Here is a 23,166-nt window from a genome sequence, read left to right as displayed (position 1 = left end):
CCTCCACAAACGTGTACCCTATAAAGAGTATTCACCTTTAAATCTGAATACATTTGCAGGGAGACGAACGTGTTATGGGCTTGAATTGTAATACCCTCTTGGTAATGTAATTTGTAAGTGGAAATATTTTCATTCAAGGTGAACTGCCTGGGGTAGAGCCAAGAGGCGCATGAATGAAAAAATAATAATTCTCTAAACCCAGTTTAAGATTTATACAGAATGAACTGTAAAGAAAATTACTTTTCCTATCACATGAACTGCACAGTGGTCAAGCTGCATAAATTACCAGTTTTGCTGAATATATGCTGCAAGGGTCAAATATGCAGTGTCTTTACTAAATTCACTTATTAGAATTGCTAAATTCACTCAAGGGAAATGAATGTAAAATATATGTTACCATCACAGTATATTAATAATGTAGAACAAAGATAGGTTTTAAAGGGCATCTGTCAGCAGGATCCACCCTTCTATATGGACATGCAGTTCTTAGAAAGTTGAATAAAATGATGCCTTGATATCTGCAATCTGATGTCTCATTCCAGAGTAATCCACATTTTTCTTAATATGTAAATGAGCTGTTAAGATCTATGGGCCGGACATAGATCTCCCTGAGAATCTGCTCCAGTAGCTCATTATAAATGAAAGGGGCATTAACAGCATGAGACATGTAGATCAGGAGAGCAGACTGTCAGTCTCACACTAGTAACATCCTCTTTCCTTTAAAATAAGCTCTAGAGGCAGAATCTCAGGGAGATCTATGACCGGGCCATAGATCTTAATAGCTAATTTACATATTAAGAAAAATGTAGAGTATTTTATTCAGTCTTCTATAACCTGCATGCCCATATAGACGGCTTTTGAGAGTTGATTCTACTGACGGATTCCCCTTTCCAACCTTGGGCGTAATAATACGCCCATGTTGTACTCCCTCCCTTTAATGTGGGCTCCAGCGCTGAGCCCACATCTTTCCCGGCACATATCAGCTGTTTTGCCCCTTTCGCCCCATTCAAAATAAAACAATAAAAAAATCAATCATACACATATTTGGTATCGCCGCGTTCCGAATTGCCCAATCTATCAATATAAAAACAAAATTAACTCAATAACTAAATTGTGTAGCGAGAAAAAAAATTAAAAGCACCAGAATTACCGTATTTTTCGGACTATAAAACGCACCGGACCATAAGACGCACCTAGGTTTTAGAGGAGGAAATTAGGAAAAAAAAACTGAAGCAAAAAAAGTGGTAAATTCTATACTTAAGATCACCTATTCTGGTAAATATGGTCCCCTCATCCCTATCCTGTTATGCATGGCCCTCATCCCCATCCTGGTATGCATGGTCCCATGCTTATTCTGGTATGCATGGCCCCATCCTTATTCTGGTATGACTGGCCCCATCCCAGTCTTGGTATGCATGGTCCCATTCTTATTCTGATATGATTGATTGGCCCCATCCTGATCCTGGTATGATTGATTGGCCCCATCCCGTTCCTGGTATGATTGATTGGCCCCATCCAGTTCCTGGTATACACGGCCCCATCTAGTTCCTGGTATGATTGATTGGCCCCATCCCGTTCCTGGTATGATTGATTGGCCCCATCCCGTTCCTGGTATGATTGATTGGCCCCATCCAGTTCCTGGTATGACTGACTGGCCCCATCCAGTTCCTGGTATGATTGATTGGCCCCATCCAGTTCCTGGTATGATTGATTGGCCCCATCCAGTTCCTGGTATGATTGATTGGCCCCATCCAGTTCCTGGTATGATTGATTGGCCCCATCCAGTTCCTGGTATGATTGATTGGCCCCATCCACTTCCTGGTATGATTGACTGGCTCCATCCAGTTCCTGATATGATTGATTGGCCCCATCCAGTTCCTGGTATGACTGATTGGCCCCATCCCTTCCTGCTGCTGACGGCGGTCACGTGTGCCGATACTTAGGAGAAATAATATTCAGAATATTCATTTCTCTTAATTATCGGCACATGTGACTGCCGGCAGCAGCAGGAAGCAGGCGGCTGACAGTGCACGCTACTGAAGAATGAATACTCCCCACGATCTCTGATGAACACCCGGTGAGTATTCCGGCAGCTGTGCTCTGCTTGTGAGCAACATATAATGTCCCTGCCATGCACTGCTTACAAGCATTAAGCAGCTGCTGGCACCGGAGCAGGACACAGCGACTGCGAGGGAGCTGGGGAAGGTAAGAGTAAAGTTTTTTTTTTTTTTAATCTTTTCTGCTGGGGCCAATCATACCAGCAAGGGGATGGGGCCAATCAATCATACCAGGATGCCAGGAAGAAATGAATATTCATTGCCCTCCACGCCCTTAGGCGTGGAATGCAGTGCATATTCATTTCTTTTTAGCAGCGGGCACAGGAGTTAGCAGGGGCCGCCGGCTCCTGCCTCTGTGACCCGCTGCTCCTCCGATACCGCTCCCCCACCTCCCCACCACAGCCAGAGCCAATATATCCGGACTATAAGGTGCACCCCCCATTTTCCTTCACATTTTGGGAGGAAGAAAGTGCATCTGATAGTCCGAAAAATAAGATTTTTGTTGTCACCGCTGCATTGCAATAAAATGCAATAAAGGGCGATCAAAAAATGGTATCAATAAAAACGTCAACTCGGCGCACAAAAAAATAAGCCCTCACCCAGCCCCAGATCACAAGAAATAGAGATGCTACAAAATTTGTTGTTTTTTTTCACCACTTAATAATAAAGAACCTAGACATGTTTGGTGTCCATAAACTTGTAATGACCTGGAGAATCATGACAGGTCAGTTTTAGCATTTAGTGAACATGGTAATAAAAAAAAACAACTGTGGAATTGCACTTTTTTTGAAATTTCACCGCACTTGGAAGTTTTTTCCCATTTTCCAGTACACAATATGTTAACCAATGGTGTTGTTCAAAAGTACAACTTGTCCTGCAAAAAACAAGCCCTCACATGGCCATTGTGACTGAAAAATAAAAAAGTTATGGCTCTGGGAAGAATGAGAGCAAATAACGAAAATGCAAAAGCGAAAATACCTCCCATCCTATTTTAACAAATAGATCTTTTAATAAGAATAAGCTCCACAATTGGATATGTTTTCAAATGTGTTTTAAACAAATGTTTCTGTGCTGAGATAATCTTATAAATGTGCCCCTGCTGTGTACTATGTAATGGCTGTGTCTGACTGTACAGGAACATAACAAACATGATGACAGAGGTGATACATAGAGGACAGCACAAGATAACAAATAATTCTGTCAAGTAAGACATTGCTTAAAAACAGTGTAATGTTTTGCCTCGCAAAAAGAATACCCTGCTATAATGTCTGTATACTAATATATTCCTTCCCCCTGCCCAGGAGCTGTGGTATGATCAGACCATGTTCCTGCACGATCAGACACAGACATTACACAGCACACAGCAGGGACACATTTATAAGATTATCTCAGCACAGGAACATTTTTTTAAACACATCCAATTGTGGAACCTATTTTTATTCCAAGATCTGTTACCGGTAATTAAAATGTACTTTGTTCGTGGGAAAATTGTTCGGGAAAAATTGTACATGCATATATAACATGACTGCCTGTGGGTTTTGCTTGATCCTAAAATTCAGCTAATTTTAACCTAATGGCGCTGAGCTGCAATACAACCCTCAACCTTTGGACTGGTGTGGTGCTGTTTTGGGGGGAAAGCAGCCATGTTTTTCTAGTCTCATAAAACCCTTAAGCAGGATTGTCTTATGTTGGTATGTTAAAAAGGTATTCCCTCTACCATCACGAGATATGGTGTGATAGTATATCTGTAGGATACCCTATCACTTACTGATCTGCATGTATCCAACCGATGGGACCTCCATCTCTCTCTTGTGGAGGGCATTTTTTTGTGGATAGGTAAGACTCTCTGTAGTTAAACTTCAACTGACCAGTATGTTTCTTTGCATATGTCTGTTTTTTTTAAATTATGTTGATGCTATTGTCTCTTTCAATTTTCTTATGCCTCTGTCCCTTCCTTATCCCTACAGCTTGGTGTGACTGCTCAGCTGCTGACAAATCGAGGAGTCATCCACCAGTTCATGGGGAAGTTACCAAATGCAATGCGGGATTACCAGTCAGCGATTGCCACCAACCCTAAATATTCATTGGCTTACTTCAATGCAGCAAATCTGTTTCTCCATAACCGTCAATTCTCACAAGTACGGTATATCACTTATCCTTCTGTAGTTGACTTTTTAATTTTATTCTTTATTTGTTTTAGAACACATAAGAACACAGACTATTACAATTAAAGAGATCAATAATATCAGTCAAAGAAATAAAAGGGGGAATAATTAGGAAGGGAAGGAAAAAGGAGATATGTGGATGTAATGGAGAGAGGAAGTACAACTAGAAAGGGAGGTCCTGCTTCTGTAATGGTGTTACTTTATTATAAAACTAGCTGAAGAGCCCGGCGTTGCCTGGGAATAGTAAATATCTGTGGTTAGTTATAGCACCTCACTTCTCTTATTTTCCCATCACCCCTCTCATTTAGCACCTCACTCCTCTCATTCCCCCCTAACACTTGTCATTTCGACTTCACATCTGTTATTTTCCGATCACTCCACTATTTTCCCTCACTCCTCTCATTTTGCACTCACACCTTTTCATTTTCATCTCACACCTCTCATTTTCACCTCAGTATATACATGTTTGTCATCTCCCTTATATATAGTATACACCTGTATGTCATCTCCTGTATATAGTATATACCTGTATGTCATCTCCTCTGTAAATAGTATATCCCTGCTGTATGTCATCTCCTCCTGTATATTGTATATACCTATGTGTCATCTCCTCCTGTATATAGTATATACCTGTATGTCATCTCTTCTGTATATATTATATACCTGTATGTCATCACCTATATATAGTATATACCTGTATGTCATCTCCCCTGTATATAGTATATATCTGTATGTCATCTCTTCTGTTTACAGTATATACCTGTATGTCATCTCCTCCAGTATATAGTATATGCCTTTAAGTCATCTCCTGTATATAGTATATACTTGTGTGTCATCTCACCTGTATATAGTATATACCTGTATGTCATCTCCTCCTGTATATAGTATATACTTGTGTGTCATTTGCTCCTGTATGTAGTATATACCTGTGTGTCATCTCCACTGTATATAGTATGCACCTGTATTTCATCTCCTCCTGTATATAGTATATACCTGTATGTCATCTCTTCTGTATATATTATATACCTGTATGTCATCTCCTATATATAGTATATACCTGTATGTCATCTCCCCTGTATATAGTATATACCTGTATGTCATCTCTTCTGTTTACAGTATATACCTGTATGTCATCTCCTCCAGTATATAGTATATGCCTTTAAGTCATCTCCTGTATATAGTATATACTTGTGTGTCATCTCACCTGTATATAGTATATACCTGTGTGTCATCTCCCCTGTATATAGTATATATGTGTGTGTCATCTCCTCCTGTAGATAGTATATACCTGTATGTCATCTCCTCCTGTATATAGTATATACCTGTGTGTCATCTCCCCTGTATATAGTATATATGTGTGTGTCATCTCCTCCTGTATATAGTATATACCTGTGTGTCATCTCCTCCTGTATATAATAATATATACCTGTGTGTCATCTCCCCTGTATATAGTATATATCTGTGTGTCATCTCCCCTGTATATAGTATATATCTGTGTGTCATCTCCTCCTGTATTAGTCTTCATTCACACATTATTTTGTCAGTATTTTTACCTCAGTATTTGTAAGCTAAATTGGCAGCCTGATAAATCCCCAGCCAACAGGAAGCCCTCCCCCCTGGCAGTATATATTAGCTCACACATACACATAATAGACAGGTCATGTGACTGACAGCTGCTGTATTTCCTATATGGTACATTTGTTGCTCTTTTAGTTTGCTTATTAGTCAGATTTTTATTTTTGAAGGATAATACTAAACTTGTGTGTGTTTTAGGGCGAGTTTCATGTGTCAAATTGTGTGTGTTGAGTTGCGTGTGGCGACATGCATGTAGCGACTTTTGTGAGATGAGTTTTGCGTGGCGACACAACTTTTTGTGTGTCGAGTTGCATGTGACAGGTTAGTGTAGCAAGTTGTGTGCAGTGTTGTGAATTCAGCCTTTGGGCTCCCGTCCGGTGGTTGTAGAGGGTAATGCAGTTGTGTCTGGACTGCAGGATTGGACAGGTGTATCTACTAATTGCAAAACTGACTGGGGTATATAGCTTTGCAGGACTCTTTAGTCCCTGCCAGTTGTCCATTGTTTTTGGAGGATTCACTTCCCTGCTGGTCTCTCCAGTTTGCTGTGCTTTTCTACAAAGATAAGTCCTGGCTTTGTTTTTGCTGTCCACCTGCTGTGGACCTTATAGTTCTGTGCATATTTATGTTTTTGTCTTGTCCAGCTTTGTCTGTGAAGGATTTTTTGCAGCCAAGCTGTGTCTCTGGAGATGCAGATATACCCTCCATGTCTTTAGTCAGATGTGGTGATTTGTATTTTCTGTGGTGGATATTTTCTAGTGTTTTAATGCTGACCGCATAGTACTCTGTTCTATTCTTTCTTTTTAGCTAGTATGGCCTCCTATGCTAAAATCTGATTTCATATCTGCGTATGTTATTTTCCTCTCCTCTCACAGTCAATATTTGTGGGGGGCTATCTATTCTTTGGGGATTTTCTCTGAGGCAAGATAGGTTTCCTGTTTCTGTCTTTAGGGGAAGTTAGATCTTAGGCTGTGTCGAGGGGTCTAGGGAGTGTTATGTACCCCCCACGGCTACTTCTAGTTGCGCTGCTAGGTTCAGGGTTTGCAGTCAGTACAGGGACCACCTTCTCCAGAGTCCGTCTCATGCTGCTCCTAGGCCACCAGATTATAACAGTACAACTGGCCAACAATGAGTTAATTGCATCTCAGAAGAAGGGAGGGAAGGTTTTGAGCCATTTTTTTTTCCTTAGCCTGTTCCTCCCTCTTAATCTCTGGGTGGCTACGGAATCTAGTATTAACATGAATGTTCCGGAGTTAGTTTCTCGGGTGGATCAGCTTGCTGCTAGGGTACAGGGTATTTCAGATTATATTGTTCAGACTCCTGCCTTAGAACCTAAGATTCCCACTCCTGATTTATTCTTTGGTGACAGATCCAAATTTTTGAGTTTCAAAAATAACTGTAAACTGTTTTTTGCATTAAGACCCCGGTCTTCTGGTGATCCTATTCAGCAGGTTAAAATCATCATATCTCTGCTGGAGACCCACGGGATTGGGCATTTTCCCTGGAAACTGGCAATCCTGCTTTGCTTGATGTTGATTCTTTCTTTCAGGCATTGGGGTTGTTGTATGATGAGCCTAATTCTGTGGATCAGGCTGAGAAAATCTTGTTGGCCCTGTGTCAAGGTCAAGAAGCGGCAGAATCGTATTGCCAGAAATTTAGAAAATGGTCTGTACTGACTAAATGGAATGAGGATGCCTTGGCGGCAATTCTCAGAAAGGGTCTTTCTGAATCCGTTAAAGATGTTATGGTGGGGTTCCCCACGCCTGCTGGTCTGAGTGATTCTATGTCTCTGGCCATTCAGATTGATCGGCGCTTGCGCGAGTGCAGAGTTGTGCACACTGTGGCGTTGTCCTCTGAGCGGATCCTGAGCCTATGCAGTGTGATAGGATTTTGTCTAGAGCTGAACGTCAAAGATTCAGGCGTCAGAATAGGTTGTGTTTTTACTGCGGCGATTCTGCTCATGTTATTTCTGATTGCCCTAAGCGTACAAAGAGAATCGCTAGTTCTGTTACCATCAGTACTATACAACCTAAATTTCTGTTATCTGTGACCTTGATCTGCTCATTGTCATCATTTTCTGTCATGGCATTTGTGGATTCAGGCGCCGCTCTGAACTTAATGGACTTAGAATTTGCCAGACGTTGTGGTTTCCCCTTGCAGCCTTTGCAGAACCCTATTCCTTTGAGGGGCATTGATGCTACACCGTTGGCTAAAAATAAACCTCAGTTTTGGACACAGCTGACCATGCGCATGGCGCCAGCCCATCAGGAAGATTGTCGTTTTCTGGTGTTGCATAATTTGCATGATGATATTGTGCTGGGTTTTCCATGGTTGCAGCTACATAATCCGGTGTTAGATTAGAAATCCATGTCTGTGACTAGTTGGGGTTGTCAGGGGGTTCATGATGATGTTCCATTGATGTCAATTTCCTCTTCCCCCTCTTCTGAAATTCCTGAGTTTTTGTCAGACTTCCAGGATGTATTCGATGAGCCCAAATCCAGTTCCCTTCCACCGCATAGGGACTGTGATTGTGCTATTGACTTGATTCCAGATTGTAAGTTCCCTAAGGGCCGACTTTTCAACCTGTCTGTGCCAGAACATGCCGCCATGCGGAGCTATATTAAGGAGTCTTTGGAGAAGGGGCATATTCGGCCATCTTCTTCACCGTTGGGAGCGGGGTTTTTTTTTGTTGCCAAGAAGGATGGCTCCTTGAGACCCTCTATTGATTATCGCCTCTTGAATAAGATCACTGTCAAATTTCAATACCATTTGCCTTTGCTTACTGATTTGTTTGCTAGGATTAAGGGAGCTAGCTGGTTTACTAAGATTGACCTTCGAGGGGCATATAATTTTATTCGTATTAAGCAGGGTGACGAATGGAAAACTGCATTTAATATGCCCGAAGGCCATTTTGAATACCTTGTGATGCCATTCGGACTCTCTAATGCTCCATCTGTGTTCCAATCCTTCATGCATGATATCTTTCGGAGTTATCTTGATAAATTCATGGTTGTATATTTGGATGATATTTTGATTTTTTCCAATGATTGGGAGTCTCATGTGAAACAGGTCAGGATGGTATTTCAGATCCTCCATAATAATGCTTTATTTGTGAAGGGGTCAAAGTGCCTCTTTGGAGTGCAGAAGGTTTCTTTTTTGGGTTTCATTTTTTCACCCTTATCTATAGAAATGGATCCGGTTAAGGTTCAGGCCATTCATGATTGGATTCAGCCCACATCTGTGAAGAGCCTTCAGAAATTCTTGGGCTTTGCTAATTTTTATCGTCGTTTCATTGCCAACTTCTCCAGTGTGGTTAAACCTCTGACCGATTTGAAAAAGAAAGGCGCTGATGTGACGAATTGGTCCTCCGCGGCTGTTTCTGCCTTTCAGGAGCTTAAACGCCGATTTACTTCTGCCCCTGTGTTGCGTCAGCCAGAGGTTTCTCTTCCATTTCAGGTTGAGGTTGACGCATCTGAGATTGGGGCAGGGGCCGTTTTGTCTCAGAGGAATTCTGATGGTTCTTTGATGAAACCGTGTACCTTCTTTTCTCTGAAGTTTTCGCCTGCGGAACGCAATTATGATGTCGGCAATGGGGAGTTGTTGGCTATGAAGTGGGCATTTGAGGAGTGGCGACATTGGCTTGAGGGGGCCAAGCACCGTATTGTGGTCTTGACCGATCATAAGAATCTGATTTACCTCGAGTCTGCCAAACGGCTGAATCCTAGACAGGCTCGATGGTCCCTGTTTTTCTCCCGTTTTGATTTTGTGGTCTCGTTCATTCCTGGTACTAAGAATGTTAAGGCGGATGCCCTCTGTAGGAGTTTTTTTCCTGATTCCCCTCGGGTTCTTGAGCCGGTCGGCATTCTGAAGGAAGGGGTTATTCTTTCTGCCATCTCCCCTGATTTACGACGGATTCTTCAGGAACTTCAGGCTAATAAACCTGACCGCTGTCCAGTGGGGAAACTGTTTGTTCCTGATAGATGGACTAGTAAAGTGATTTCTGAGGTTCATTGTTCTGTGTTGGCTGGCCATCCTGGGATTTTTGGTACCAGAGATTTGGTTGGTAGGTCCTTTTGGTGGCCTTCTTTGTCGCGGGATGTGCGTTCTTTTGTGCAGTCCTGTGGGATTTGTGCGCGGGCTAAGCCTTGCTGTTCCAGCGCTAGTGGGTTGCTTTTGCCATTACCGGTCCCCGAGAGGCCCTGGACACATATTTCTATGGATTTTATTTCCGATCTTCCTGTTTCCCAAAGAATGTCAGTTATCTGGGTTGTCTGTGACCGATTTTCTAAGATGGTTCATTTGGTGCCTTTGCCTAAATTGCCTTCTTCTTCTGATTTGGTTCCGTTGTTTTTTCAGCATGTGGTACGTTTGCATGGTATTCTGGAGAATATTGTGTCCGACAGAGGTTCCCAGTTTGTTTCTAGGTTTTGGCGGGCCTTTTGTGCCAAGCTGGGCATTGATTTGTCTTTTTCTTCTGCATTTCATCCTCAGACAAATGGCCAGACTGAGCGAACTAATCAGACCTTGGAGACCTATTTGAGATGCTTTGTGTCTGCTGATCAGGTTGATTGGGTGGCTTTTTTGCCATTGGCCGAGTTTGCCCTTAATAATCGGGCTAGTTCGGCTACTTTGGTTTCGCCTTTTTTTTGTAATTTTGGTTTTCATCCTCATTTTTCTTCTGGGCAGGTTGAGCCTTCTGACCTTCCTGGTGTGGATTCTGTGGTCGACAGGTTGCAGCAGATTTGGGCTCATGTGGTGGACAATTTGGTGCTGTCTCAGGAGGAGGCTATATCTCACAGAGAATCAAATAAAGTGTCCCTTTTTTTTAAACAATTCACCGACATATGACACCATAAAGGTACAGTAAATGACACCAATAAAACTTAACATTTACTAATTCAAATATTAAAACAATACACCATACACGACCTGTAAAAACATATGGCTGCTAATAAAGATACAGAGTGCACAAAATCCCTATAGGGCCAACTATCTGTACCCTACCTTGTAGCGGAGGTTGGCACCCTATAAAACCTGCGCATTGGCGCCCCCGCTCAACGTAGACTAGCCCAATCTGACCCTAAAAAGCCCTATCGTGTGGAAAATAGGGTACCACTAAGAGAAGATAATATTGCACATATATTAGATACATCTATTGTGCAATTCAAAGGCTTTGCAACCAGTGTATAATTAAACACTCATTTATTATATTGCACATATAACGCCTTACACAGAAAAAACTTAACTGTACCTATAAATACGCCCTACCTGCCAGCGGGGGTTGGCACCCTAATATCCTGCGCATGTGGTGCCCCCGCTCCCGTCGACTATCCCTATTAAACCCTAAAATAGAAAAAATAGGAAAAATAGAAAAAATAGAAAAAAATAGAAAAAAGAGGGCAGACCAAAAATTAGTCCATAATGAAAAAAATTTTTTCCTCTCCAAGGCAGGTGAGCCCACAAGGCACAGACAAAAGTGCAAAAATAGTGCTGTCTCAGGAGGAGGCTCAACGTTTTGCTAACCGTCGTCGGTGTGTTGGTTCCCGGCTTCGGGTTGGGGATCTGGTTTGGTTATCTTCCCGTCATGTTCCTATGAAGGTTTCTTCCCCTAAGTTTAAGCCTCGATTTATTGGTCCTTATAGGATTTCTGAGATTATTAGTCCGGTGTCCTTTCGCTTGGCGCTTCCGGCCTCTTTTGCTATTCATAATGTCTTCCATAGATCTTTGTTGCGGAAATATGTGGAGCCCGTTGTTCCCTCTGTTGATCCTCCGGCCCCTGTGTTGGTCGATGGGGAGTTGGAATATGTTGTTGAGAAGATTTTGGATTCTCGTTTTTCGAGGCGGAAGCTTCAGTACCTTGTCAAATGGAAGGGTTATGGCCAGGAGGATAATTCTTGGGTTTCTGCCTCTGATGTCCATGCCGCTGATTTGGTTCCTACCTTTCATCGGGCTCATTCTGATCGGCCTGGGGGTTCTGGTGAGGGTTCGGTGACCCCTCCTCAATGGGGGGGGGGTACTGTTGTGAATTAAGCTTTTGGGCTCCCTCCAGTGGTTGTAGAGGGTAATGCAGTTGTGTCTGGACTGCAGGATTGGACAGGTGTATCTACTAATTGCAAAACTGACTGGGGTATATAGCTTTGCAGGACTCTTTAGTCCCTGCCAGTTGTCCATTGTTTTTGGAGGATTCACTTCCCTGCTGGTCTCTCCAGTTTGCTGTGCTTTTCTACAAAGATAAGTCCTGGCTTTGTTTTTGCGGTCCACCTGCTGTGGACCTTATAGTTCTGTGCATATTTATGTTTTTGTCTTGTCCAGCTTTGTCTGTGAAGGATTTTTTGTAGCCAAGCTGTGTCTCTGGAGATGCAGATATACCCTCCATGTCTTTAGTCAGATGTAGTGATTTGTATTTTCTGTGGTGGATATTTTCTAGTGTTTTAATACTGACCGCATAGTACTCTGTTCTATTCTTTCTTTTTAGCTAGTATGGCCTCCTATGCTAAAATCTGATTTCATATCTGCGTATGTTATTTCCCTCTCCTCTCACAGTCAATATTTGTGGGGGGCTATCTATTCTTTGGGGATTTTCTCTGAGGCAAGATAGGTTTCCTGTTTCTGTCTTTAGGGGAAGTTAGATCTTAGGCTGTGTCGAGGGGTCTAGGGAGTGTTAGGTACCCCCCCCCGGCTACTTCTAGTTGCGCTGCTAGGTTCAGGGTTTGCGGTCAGTACAGGGACCACCTTCTCCAGAGTCCGTCTCATGCTGCTCCTAGGCCACCAGATCATAACAGTGCAGCAAGTTTTGCGCATGGCGAGTTTTGCGCGTGGCGAGTTTTATGTGTGGTGCGTTTTGAGTATGTGCAAGTTTTGTGTGAGGCAACTTTTGCATGTGTTGCAACTTTTGTGCATGTTGCCATTTTTTCGCGTGTGCAAGTTTTGTGTGTGGTGAGTTTTCCATGAGGTGAGTTTTGCACTTGTGGCGAGTTTTGCGTGAGCCTAGTTTTGCATGTGGCGAATTTTGTGCGTGCCGAGTTTTGAGCAGTGACTTTTGTGTTTCGACTTTTATGTGGCGAGGTTGGTGTATGTGTAGTGAAATGTGTGCTGAGGGTGGTATATGTGTTCAAGCACGTGGTAGTGTGTGGCACATTTTGTGTGTGTGTTCATATCCCCTTGTGTGGTGAGTATCCCATGTCGGGCCCCCACCTTAGCAACTGTACGGTATATACTCTTTGGTGCCATCGCTCTCATTCTTTAAGTCCCCCTTGTTTACATCTGGCAGCTGTCAATTTGCCTCCAACACTTTTCCTTTCACGTTTTCCCCATTATGTAGATAGGGGCAAAATTGTTTGGTGAATTGGAACGCGCGGGGTTAAAATTTCACCTCACAACATAGCCTATAACACTTTCGGGGTCCAGATGTGTGACTGTGCAATATTTTGTGGCTGTAGCTGCGACGGTGCAGATACCAATCCCGGACATACACACACACACACACACACACATACCCACACACACACATTCAGCTTTATACATTAGACTAGCTGAAGAGCCCGGAGTTGCCTGGGCATAGTAAATATCTGTGGTTAGTTATAGCACGTCACTTCTCTTATTTTCCCATCACGCCTCTCATTTTCCCAATCACATCTTTAATTTTCCCCCTCACATCTCTCATTTTCCCCTCACACCTCTCATTTTCTCCCTCACTCCTCTCATTCCCGCCTAACACTTGTCATTTCGACCTCACATCTGTCATTTTCCGATCACTACACTATTTTCCCTCACTCCTCTCATTTTGCACTCACACCTTTTCATTTTCACCTCACACCTCTCATTTTCACCTCAGTATATACATGTTTGTCATCTCCCTTATATATAGTATACACCTGTATGTCATCTCCTGTATATAGTATATACCTGTATGTCATCTCCCCTGTATATAGTATATACCTGCTGTGTGTCATCTCCCCTGTATATAGTATATACCTGTATGTCATCTCCTCCTATATATAGTATATACCTGTATGTCATCTCCTCCTATATGTAGTATATACCTGTATGTCATCTCCTCCTATATATAGTATATACCTGTATGTCATCTCCTTCTATATATAGTATATACCTGTATGTCATCTCCTCCTGTATATAGTATATACCTGTGTGTCATCTCCCCTGTATATAGTATATATCTGTGTGTCATCTCCTCCTGTATATAGTATATACCTGTATGTCATCTTCTATATATAGCATATACCCGTATGTCATCTCCTCCTGTATATAGTATATACCTGTAGGTAATCTGCTCCTGTATATAGTATATACCTGTGTGTCATCTCCTCCTGTATATAGTATATACCTGTATGTCATCTCCTCCTGTATATAGTATGTACCTGTATGTCATCTCCTCCTCTATATAGTATATACCTGTGTGTCATCTCTCCTGTATATAGTATATATCTGTGTGTCATCTCCCCTGTATATAGTATATACCTGTGTGATCTCCTGTATTAGACCTCGTTAACACGTTATTTGCTCAGTATTTTTACCTCAGTATTTGTAAGATAAATTGGCAGCCTGATAAATCCCCAGCCAACAGGAAGCCCTCCCCCTGGCAGTATATATTAGCTCACACATACACATAATAGACAGGTCATGTGACTGACAGCTGCCGTATTTCCTATATGGTACATTTGTTGCTCTTGTAGTTTGTCTGCTTATTAATCAGATTTTTATTTTTGAAGGCTAATACCAGACTTGTGTGTGTTTTAGGGCGAGTTTCGTTTGTCAAGTTGTGTGTGTTGAGTTGTGTGTGGCGACATGCATGTAGCGACTTTTGTGAGATGAGTTTTGTGTGGCAACATGCGTGTAGCAACTTTTTGTGTGTCGAGTTGCATGTGACAGGTTAGTGTAGCAAGTTGTGTGCAGCAAGTTTTGCGCATGGCGAGTTTTGCGCGTGGTGAGTTTTATGTCTGGTGCCTTTTGAGTATGTGCAAGTTTTGTGTGAGGCAACTTTTGCATGTGTTGCAAATTTTGTGCATGTGGCAATTTTTCCGCGTGTGCAAGTTTTGCGTGTGGCGAGTTTTCCATGAGGTGAGTTTTGCACTTGTGGCGAGTTTTGCGTGAGCCTAGTTTTTGCATGTGGCGAGTTTTGCGCGTGGTGAGTTTTGAGCGGCGACTTTTGTGTTTCGACTTTTATGTGGCGAGGTTGGTGTATGTGTGGTGAAATGTGTGCTGAGGGTGGTATATGTGTTCAAGCACGTGGTAGTGTGTGGCGCATTTTGTGTGTGTGTTCATATCCCCATGTGTGGTATCTCATGTCGGGGCCCCACCTTAGCAACTGATTGGTATATACTCTTTGGCGCCATCGCTCTCATTCTTTAAGTCCCCCTTGTTCACATCTGGCAGCTGTCAATTTGCCTCCAACACTTTTCCTTTCACTTTTCCCCATTATGTAGATAGAGAAAAAATAGTTTGGTGAATTGGAAAGCGCGGAGTTAAAATTTCACCTCACAACATAGCCTATGACGCTCTCAGGGTCCAGACGTGTGACTGTGCAAAATTTTGTGGCTGTAGCTGCGACGCCTCCAACACTTTTCATTTCACTTTTCCCCCATTATGTAGATAGGGGCAAAATTGTTTGGTGAATTGGAAAGCGCGGGGTTAAAATTTCACCTCACAACGTAGCCTATGACGCTCTCAGGGTCCAGACGTGTGACTGCAAAATTTTGTTTCTGTAGCTGCGACGCCTCCAACACTTTTCCTTTCACTTTTTTCCCCATTATGTAGATAGGGGCAAAATTGTTTGGTGAATTGGAACGCGCGGGGTTAAAATTTCGCCTCACAATATAGCCTATGACGCTCTCGGGGTCCAGACGTGTGACTGTGCAAAATTTTGTGGCTGTAGCTGCGACGGTGCAGATGCCAATCCCGGACATACATACACACACACACATACACACACACACACATTCAGCTTTATATAGTAGATTATATGTTTCTACTAAATTAGAAGGTTTGCACATGAATAGGCATAAATACAATTCTCAAAGAGAAGAATAATTAAAGTGGTTGAAAGAAAGGATCATGTTTGGAATTGTTGTCGCTATTATGATCCTTTTGTAATGTAAATTCAAAACTTTGGAATTTGTTCTATTGTTCAAGAAGTTTAAAAATTTTCAAATAAAAGTTAGTACTGTTCGGCATAGAACTAATGGCGGCGAAAGTTGTGTCTGGGAGCCTCCCAACTCTCCACTGACATAATCTGTGAGATTAGCATGGGGCATGTTCAATTTTAACTCTATCATTTTGTTTTTAAGGCCGGGATCACACATACGCGGAGCGTGCAGCCGCACAGCAATACCTGGAGCTGCGCTCTCCGCTCCGGAGTGCCGGTGCCAAGCTTTTTCACCTGCGAGTCTCGACCGTATCTCGCGCGTATGTGTGATCCCAGCCTAATAAACATGTCGCGCTAAAGAGTACTTTCTGCTCCCTATTAACCCCTTAGTGACCTGGCCACATTTTTAATATCTGACCAGGGTCATTTTATGTGGTAATAACTCTGGAACACTTCAACGGATCCCATTGATTCTGAGATTGTTTTTTTCTTGGTACATTATACTTTATGATAATGGTAAATTTAGGTCGATATGTTTGGTGTTTATTTATAAAAAAATATCAGAAATTTGACAAAAATGTAAAAAAAAATTGCAATTTTCAAACTTTGAATGATTATCCCTTCAATACAGATGGTCATACCATAGAAAACCATTAATAAATAACATTTCCCTCCTTTCTGCTTTTAATCAGCACAATTTGTCAAATGTAATGTTATTTTGTCAGCATTTTAAGATACCGTATTTAAAAATGTAGCAGCAATTTTTCAAGGAAATTTACAACATTTATTTTCTTGGGAGCTATCCCGGTTTGAAGTGACTTTGGGGTCTTATATATTGCAAAACCCCCAAAAGTGATAACATTTTAAAAACAGCACCCCCTGACATATTGAAAACTGCTCTCAAGTGGTTTATTAACCATTCAGGTGATTTTCAGGAATTAATACAAAGTGACATGACAGGAATGAAAAAGTGTATTCTTACCACCTAAGTGTCGCTAACTTCTGAACAGGTCACTATAGCCGGCAGATTTGGCTGTGAATTGCCATAGCAAACATCAGGGCCACACAATCATGATCTCAGGGCGCTGATGGGGATAAAGAAGAAGCCCCCACACTCTGTTAACCATTTATATGATGTAGTCACTATTGACAGCAGCATCTAAGGGGTTAAACAGATATGGATGGTGCCGACACTGATCGTGGCTGATGCAGAAAGTTGTCAGCTATAGTGTACAGCCGACAGCTGCTAAATTGTCACCTGTACGGGGATGTTATTCTCTTTTCTCTCAGGTCAGTAAAAAGATGTATTGGTGGTCATTAAGGGGTTAAAAACACATACATGCTAGGCCAAAAAGATCATTCTACTGACAGCTGTTCATCTTCAGAATTGTGTAGGCACAAAATGTGAAGAAACAAAGTCCAGCTCCCCAGTAATAATAATAATAATAATTTTTATTTATATAGCGCCAACATATTCCGCAGCGCTTTACAAATTATAGAGGGGACTTGTACAGACAATAGACATTACAGCATAACAGGAATACAGTTCAAAACAGATACCAGGAGGAATGAGGGCCCTGCTCGCAAGCTTACAAACTATGAGGAAAAGGGGAGACACGAGAGGTGGATGGTAACAAATGCTATAGTAATGCCTGAATCCAGTTCTGTTCAGAGCACGGATAGTGTTATTGCCAAAACACTCAAAACTGGAAGCGAAGAAGAGCATTCCAGCTCCACCACAATAAAAATCTTCTTGATTGGTATATGTTAAAATTCCAAATAACATCCAAATTGGTTTAGAGCAATAAAAAATAACAGTGCACTTATGATGCCTCAAGCACCTTTAGGCATGGTAAAATGGTCCATGACTAAAGGTGCTTGATGCACAAGAAATGCGTCAGTGTTTTTTTTTGCTCTAAGCCAATATGGATGTTATTTTGAATTTAAGAGGTACCACTCAAGAAGATTTTTATGTCCGTGCTGATGGATCTCTCCTCATTGCAGGCACAAAATGCAGTGTGTTTTAAGACCATCACTGGACCGAAACTAAACTTATTGAAAATAATTTGTAAAGTTAACCAAAACTAAAACTTGTATTATTGGTGTTCAACCTGTAGGTGTCACGACCACAAGGGTCAGTCCAGAGGATGGCACAACAAACACCAACAGCGGGATGGGAAAAGGGGAGGGAAGGCCCTAACAGTAGGGAATGAATGATGGGGCACCACCAAACTCAGCCTGAGCCTATCCCTAATCTCCCCTAACGCCCTATGTGGGTCCTTCCCCCGCTGTCACCTCACTTAACCCTGGCTAGTGCACTGGCCAGCAAAGACACTAGACTCACCACTGCAGATTATACAAACACAGGGGATAGTGACAACACGAGACAAACAAGGTAAATAAACAAAATGTAGCTCCAGACTTTACTGCCAAGCTCTACACCAAAGAGGGTATGGAAACAGGACCCTGAACTCCACAGAAGTAGCTGATTCAGCGCTGACACCAGAGAGCGGCAACTCCACGGCTGGTCTCCATAGAAAACTCTATCACCAACAGTCAGCTGAGGCATCATGTGACTATTTGAAGGATGGTGGGAATGGTCACCACCCACATCAGCTGACCTAGCAACTCAGCAGCTCGCCGCAAGGAAAACTCACATTAACCATTGCAGGCATGAAAGCAAAAAAACAACGTTTAACTAAAGCAGAGCCAGAGCTGTCATGAATCCAAAAATGGATCATGACAGTATGTTAATAATCTACAAAGAGATCTCCTGTGCATGTATATTTGTAGTACATATAAGCTACTAGATCCATCCCAATTACATGAACCCATGATCCTAAGGACACTTCCCAGCTCATCACATTATTGTATTTTATGTCCCATGAGTTATGAGAAATGTATGTTGAAAACCCAGGAGCACAATCTTTAATGCCGTGCCCTGATCTGATATAGTGCCAGTTACTGACGTAAGATATATAGGACACATGCTGGTATAGGTATATCTCTATACAACTTGCCCCTTACTATGAGGACCTGTACAGCTCGCATACACGTATGACACATCAGGAGACACATCACTATCTCGCTTTTATTACGCTACCATCTCTAACAGCAGACATTCTTAGACAAGCCATTAGGAGACTACAAGATCGCATAAGCCATCTCATCCTTTTAAAATGGAAAGAAGTTGGGCCACCTTGCAAACTTTATAAAAAGTTTGCCGACATCCTTACCCCTCATTTAAAGGAAGTTTTCACTACAGTTAGGGCGCCGGATGTGTGGTAATAATAATAGTACTCCCCAAGCCAGGGAAAGACCCCACATTATGTTATTCTTATCGTGTAATTTTGATTCTTCAGACAACAATAAAATCTCGGCAAAAATATTCACAAATGGATATGATACAGTTAGTTAATCTTTAATCAGCCAAGAACAAATAGGATTTATGCCATACAAAGACACATTTTTAGTGTTAGGAGGCTTCATGCTAGTATCCATGCAGTACAAAAAGATGTAAGCACTCAGGTGTCTGTAAGTGTCTCTTGTTTGATTCGGTAGACTGGCCCTATTTGTGGGCTATTCTAGAAGCTTTTGGGTTTGGCCCTACCTTTATATCTTGGATATAACTTCTATACCATGTCCCACAAGAAAGCATAGACGGATAGCAGTCTGACCCTTTTCTGTAATATAGAAGTACAAGGCAGGGCTGCTCCCCTCATCCCTTTTGTATTCTCTGTTTGTGCAGTCTCTGGCTCAACGTATGCGCACAGATCTTTTTATTAGCTTTTGAAGAGGTCCCCAGAGGAATATATAGGTCTATATGCACTCATTGATGAATTTGGTACTTATTAAGGCCTTAAAATAAATCCCTCGATTGTTCATATTTTGCCCTTGGATATTTTCCCTCTGGCCCAAAAACAATTAGATAACTCCTTACAGTGGTGTGGCAAAATAAAATACTTGGGCATAGAAGTAAGTAGGCATACACCCTTAGCTTGATACCCCTCATTGCCTATAGTTGTGGAAAGTGCACAACTTGGGCTTGGCGCCACGATCTAGTGGGCAGAGTAGGTCTTTTTAAGATGATATTGGTACCTAAATTATTATGTTATCCAACAATCACCTATATACTTAGCTATACACATATTCGAAAAAATTAAATTAGATTTTGCCATCATATGGCATATGGGTAGAGCCAAGTTAGCATGGAAGATGCTGCAGAATTCATGAGACTATGAAGGAGTAGTAATTCCCAAACCACTCATTTTTTTACGTAGAAGCCCAACTCTATCACCTACATCATTGAGATGGATTGGAATGTGAACGTAAGCTTGGCTTGGTTACAGGAAGTGATAACCTAGATCCAAGGTATATGGTATTTCTCAAAACTATATGTCATGTGTCCCCACCTCAGCCAAATTATATTCTACACCAAGCTAGACAATTATGGTGCACTACAATGCGTCTCTATGATACCATCCAATGTTCACAAATTCACACCTCTATGGTTTCATACTAGCTTCCCTGAATTTCTCAATCTTCCAGATCAGTAATTTTGGATAAGTAAAAGGATAATCTTCCTAGAAAATATCTATTCACAGTCTGGGAAAAAAACATTCCTGACACTAAAGAAGAAGCTTGATTTTCCTAACTCAATGCTATTTCGATATTTACCTGCCTCCAACACTCAATTCGGTCAGGACTATCTGTAAGTTGCTGACTTCTCAGTTTCTTCTGTACTGATGAAGGGTAGCTCCAAATTAATTATATTAATTAGAGCTGTTTAATTGCCAAAAGTCAATTTTATGTAGTAGCCCATAGTAAGTCCAACTGGGAGCAGGAACTGGGAAATATAGATCAAGAAGACTTGGAAGACATTCTGAATGTACCCCGGAAAAACATCTACGGTAGATACCCAGAGAGTATGACCTGCATATTATACATAGAGCTTGCTTCACAACAAGGACACTAGTCTGTATTTCTACTAGATACAGGTCCTTCTCAAAAAATTAGCATATAGTGTTAAATTTCATTATTTACCATAATGTAATGATTACAATTAAACTTTCATATATTATAGATTCATTATCCACCAACTGAAATTTGTCACGTCTTTTATTGTTTTAATACTGATGATTTTGGCATACAACTCCTGATAACCCAAAAAACCTGTCTCAATAAATTAGCATATCAAGAAAAGGTTCTCTAAACGACCTATTACCCTAATCTTCTGAATCAACTAATTAACTCTAAACACATGCAAGAGATACCTGAGGCTTTTATAAACTCCCTGCCTGGTTCATTACTCAAAACCCCCATCATGGGTAAGACTAGCGACCTGACAGATGTCAAGAAGGCCATCATTGACACCCTCAAGCAAGAGGGTAAGACCCAGAAAGAAATTTCTCAACAAATAGGCTGTTCCCAGAGTGCTGTATCAAGGCACCTCAATGGTAAGTCTGTTGGAAGGAAACAATGTGGCAGAAAACGCTGTACAACGAGAAGAGGAGACCGGACCCTGAGGAAGATTGTGGAGAAGGACCGATTCCAGACCTTGGGGAACCTGAGGAAGCAGTGGACTGAGTCTGGTGTGGAAGCATCCAGAGCCACCGTGCACAGGCGTGTGCAGGAAATGGGCTACAGGTGCCGAAATGGGCTACAGAGAAGCAGCACTGGACTGTTGCTAAGTGGTCCCAAGTACTTTTTTCTGATGAAAGCAAATTTTGCATGTCATTCGGAAATCAAGGTGCCAGAGTCTGGAGGAAGACTGGGGAGAAGGAAATGCCAAAATGCCTGAAGTCCAGTGTCAAGTACCCACAGTCAGTGATGGTGTGGGGTGCTATGTCAGCTGCTGGTGTTGGTCCACTGTGTTTCATCAAGGGCAGGGTCAATGCAGCTAGCCATCAGGAGATTTTGGAGCACTTCATGCTTCCATCGGCTGAAATGCTTTATGGAGATGAAGATTTCATTTTTCAGCACGACCTGGCACCTGCTCACAGTGCCAAAACCACTGGTAAATGGTTTACTGACCATGGTATTACTGTGCTCAATTGGCCTGCCAACTCTCCTGACCTGAACCCCATAGAGAATCTGTGGGATATTGTGAAGAGAAAGTTGAGACGCAAGACCCAACACTCTGGATGAGCTTAAGGCCGCTATTGAAGCATCCTGGGCCTCCATAACATCTCAGCAGTGTCACAGGCTGATTGCCTCCATGCCACGCCGCATTGAAGCAGTCATTTCTGCCAAAGGATTCCCGACCAAGTATTGAGTGCATAACTGAACATTATTATTTGATGGTTTTTTTGTTTGTTATTAAAAAACACTTTTATTTGATTGGATGGGTGAAATATGCTAATTTATTGAGACAGGTTTTTTGGGTTATCAGGAGTTGTATGCCAAAATCATCAGTATTAAAACAATAAAAGACCTGACAAATTTCAGTTGGTGGATAATGAATCTATAATATATGAAAGTTTAATTGTAATCATTACATTATGGTAAATAATGAAATTTAACACTATATGCTAATTTTTTGAGAAGGACCTGTATACAGACTTCTGTTCGAAATGTGGCCAAAAATTGGATACCTTTTTCACTTGCTGTGGAACTGCCCTCAAATACAGGACCTCTGGGATTAAGTTATTCAGTTTCAGTTTCCACTGGACCCTAGATGCTACTTTTTTTTATCTACCTCCTTTTTCAGTAACTAATTCCACCTTCTTACATGAGGTCATGTTTCAGGCTAAAAAAATAATTGCTTGATTATGGATCAGTGAAAATGTATCATCTCTTGCTCAGTGGATATCCTACATAAATACATGTTTACCATACAAGAAATTAAAGGGTTTTTCACTGCTCGGACAACCCCTTTTCTATTACTATATTCCCCATGTAAAATAGAAAACAGCTTCTATTCTCTGCCAGCGCTGGGTCTCCCAGGGCTTGCATGACGTTATTATGCCACGTGAGCCCTGCAGCCAATCAATTTGTTGTTTCACTCTCACTTCCTTCAGAAGAAACTGATATCTGAAAGAAGAACTGCTGATGTTCTCTGACTTTCTCCGAATGTCAATTACATGCAAAAGAAATGAGAGGGAATCGGCCGCTGTCTTGCTCACATGGCATAACATCACTTAAGCCAAGGAGACCTGGCATTGGAGGTGAATACAGGCTGATTTTTTTTTACATGGGAGAATATAGTAATTCAGAATGGGATGTCTGAGTAGTGAACAACTCCTTTACTATATTTACACAGAGGAATTTC

At 41.8% G+C, this 23,166-nt stretch overlaps 1 protein-coding gene across 1 annotated transcript in view; it reads left to right on the top strand.

Annotated features, from left to right (window-relative positions):
- The window catches only part of LOC138643121 (uncharacterized), a 127,483-nt gene that overhangs the window by 101,283 nt on the left and 3,034 nt on the right, over window positions 1-23,166 (top strand). The window contains exon 22 of the mRNA XM_069731884.1: window positions 4,025-4,195. Within this exon, the coding sequence (XP_069587985.1) occupies window positions 4,025-4,195 (171 nt within the window). The remainder of the gene's footprint in view (window positions 1-4,024; window positions 4,196-23,166) is intronic.

This window comes from Ranitomeya imitator, chromosome 1, assembly GCF_032444005.1.
Source record: "Ranitomeya imitator isolate aRanImi1 chromosome 1, aRanImi1.pri, whole genome shotgun sequence".
Lineage (NCBI taxonomy): Eukaryota > Metazoa > Chordata > Amphibia > Anura > Dendrobatidae > Ranitomeya > Ranitomeya imitator.
The sequence above is the reverse complement of the archived record's forward strand: the minus strand, read 5'-3'. Positions and strand labels throughout refer to the sequence as shown.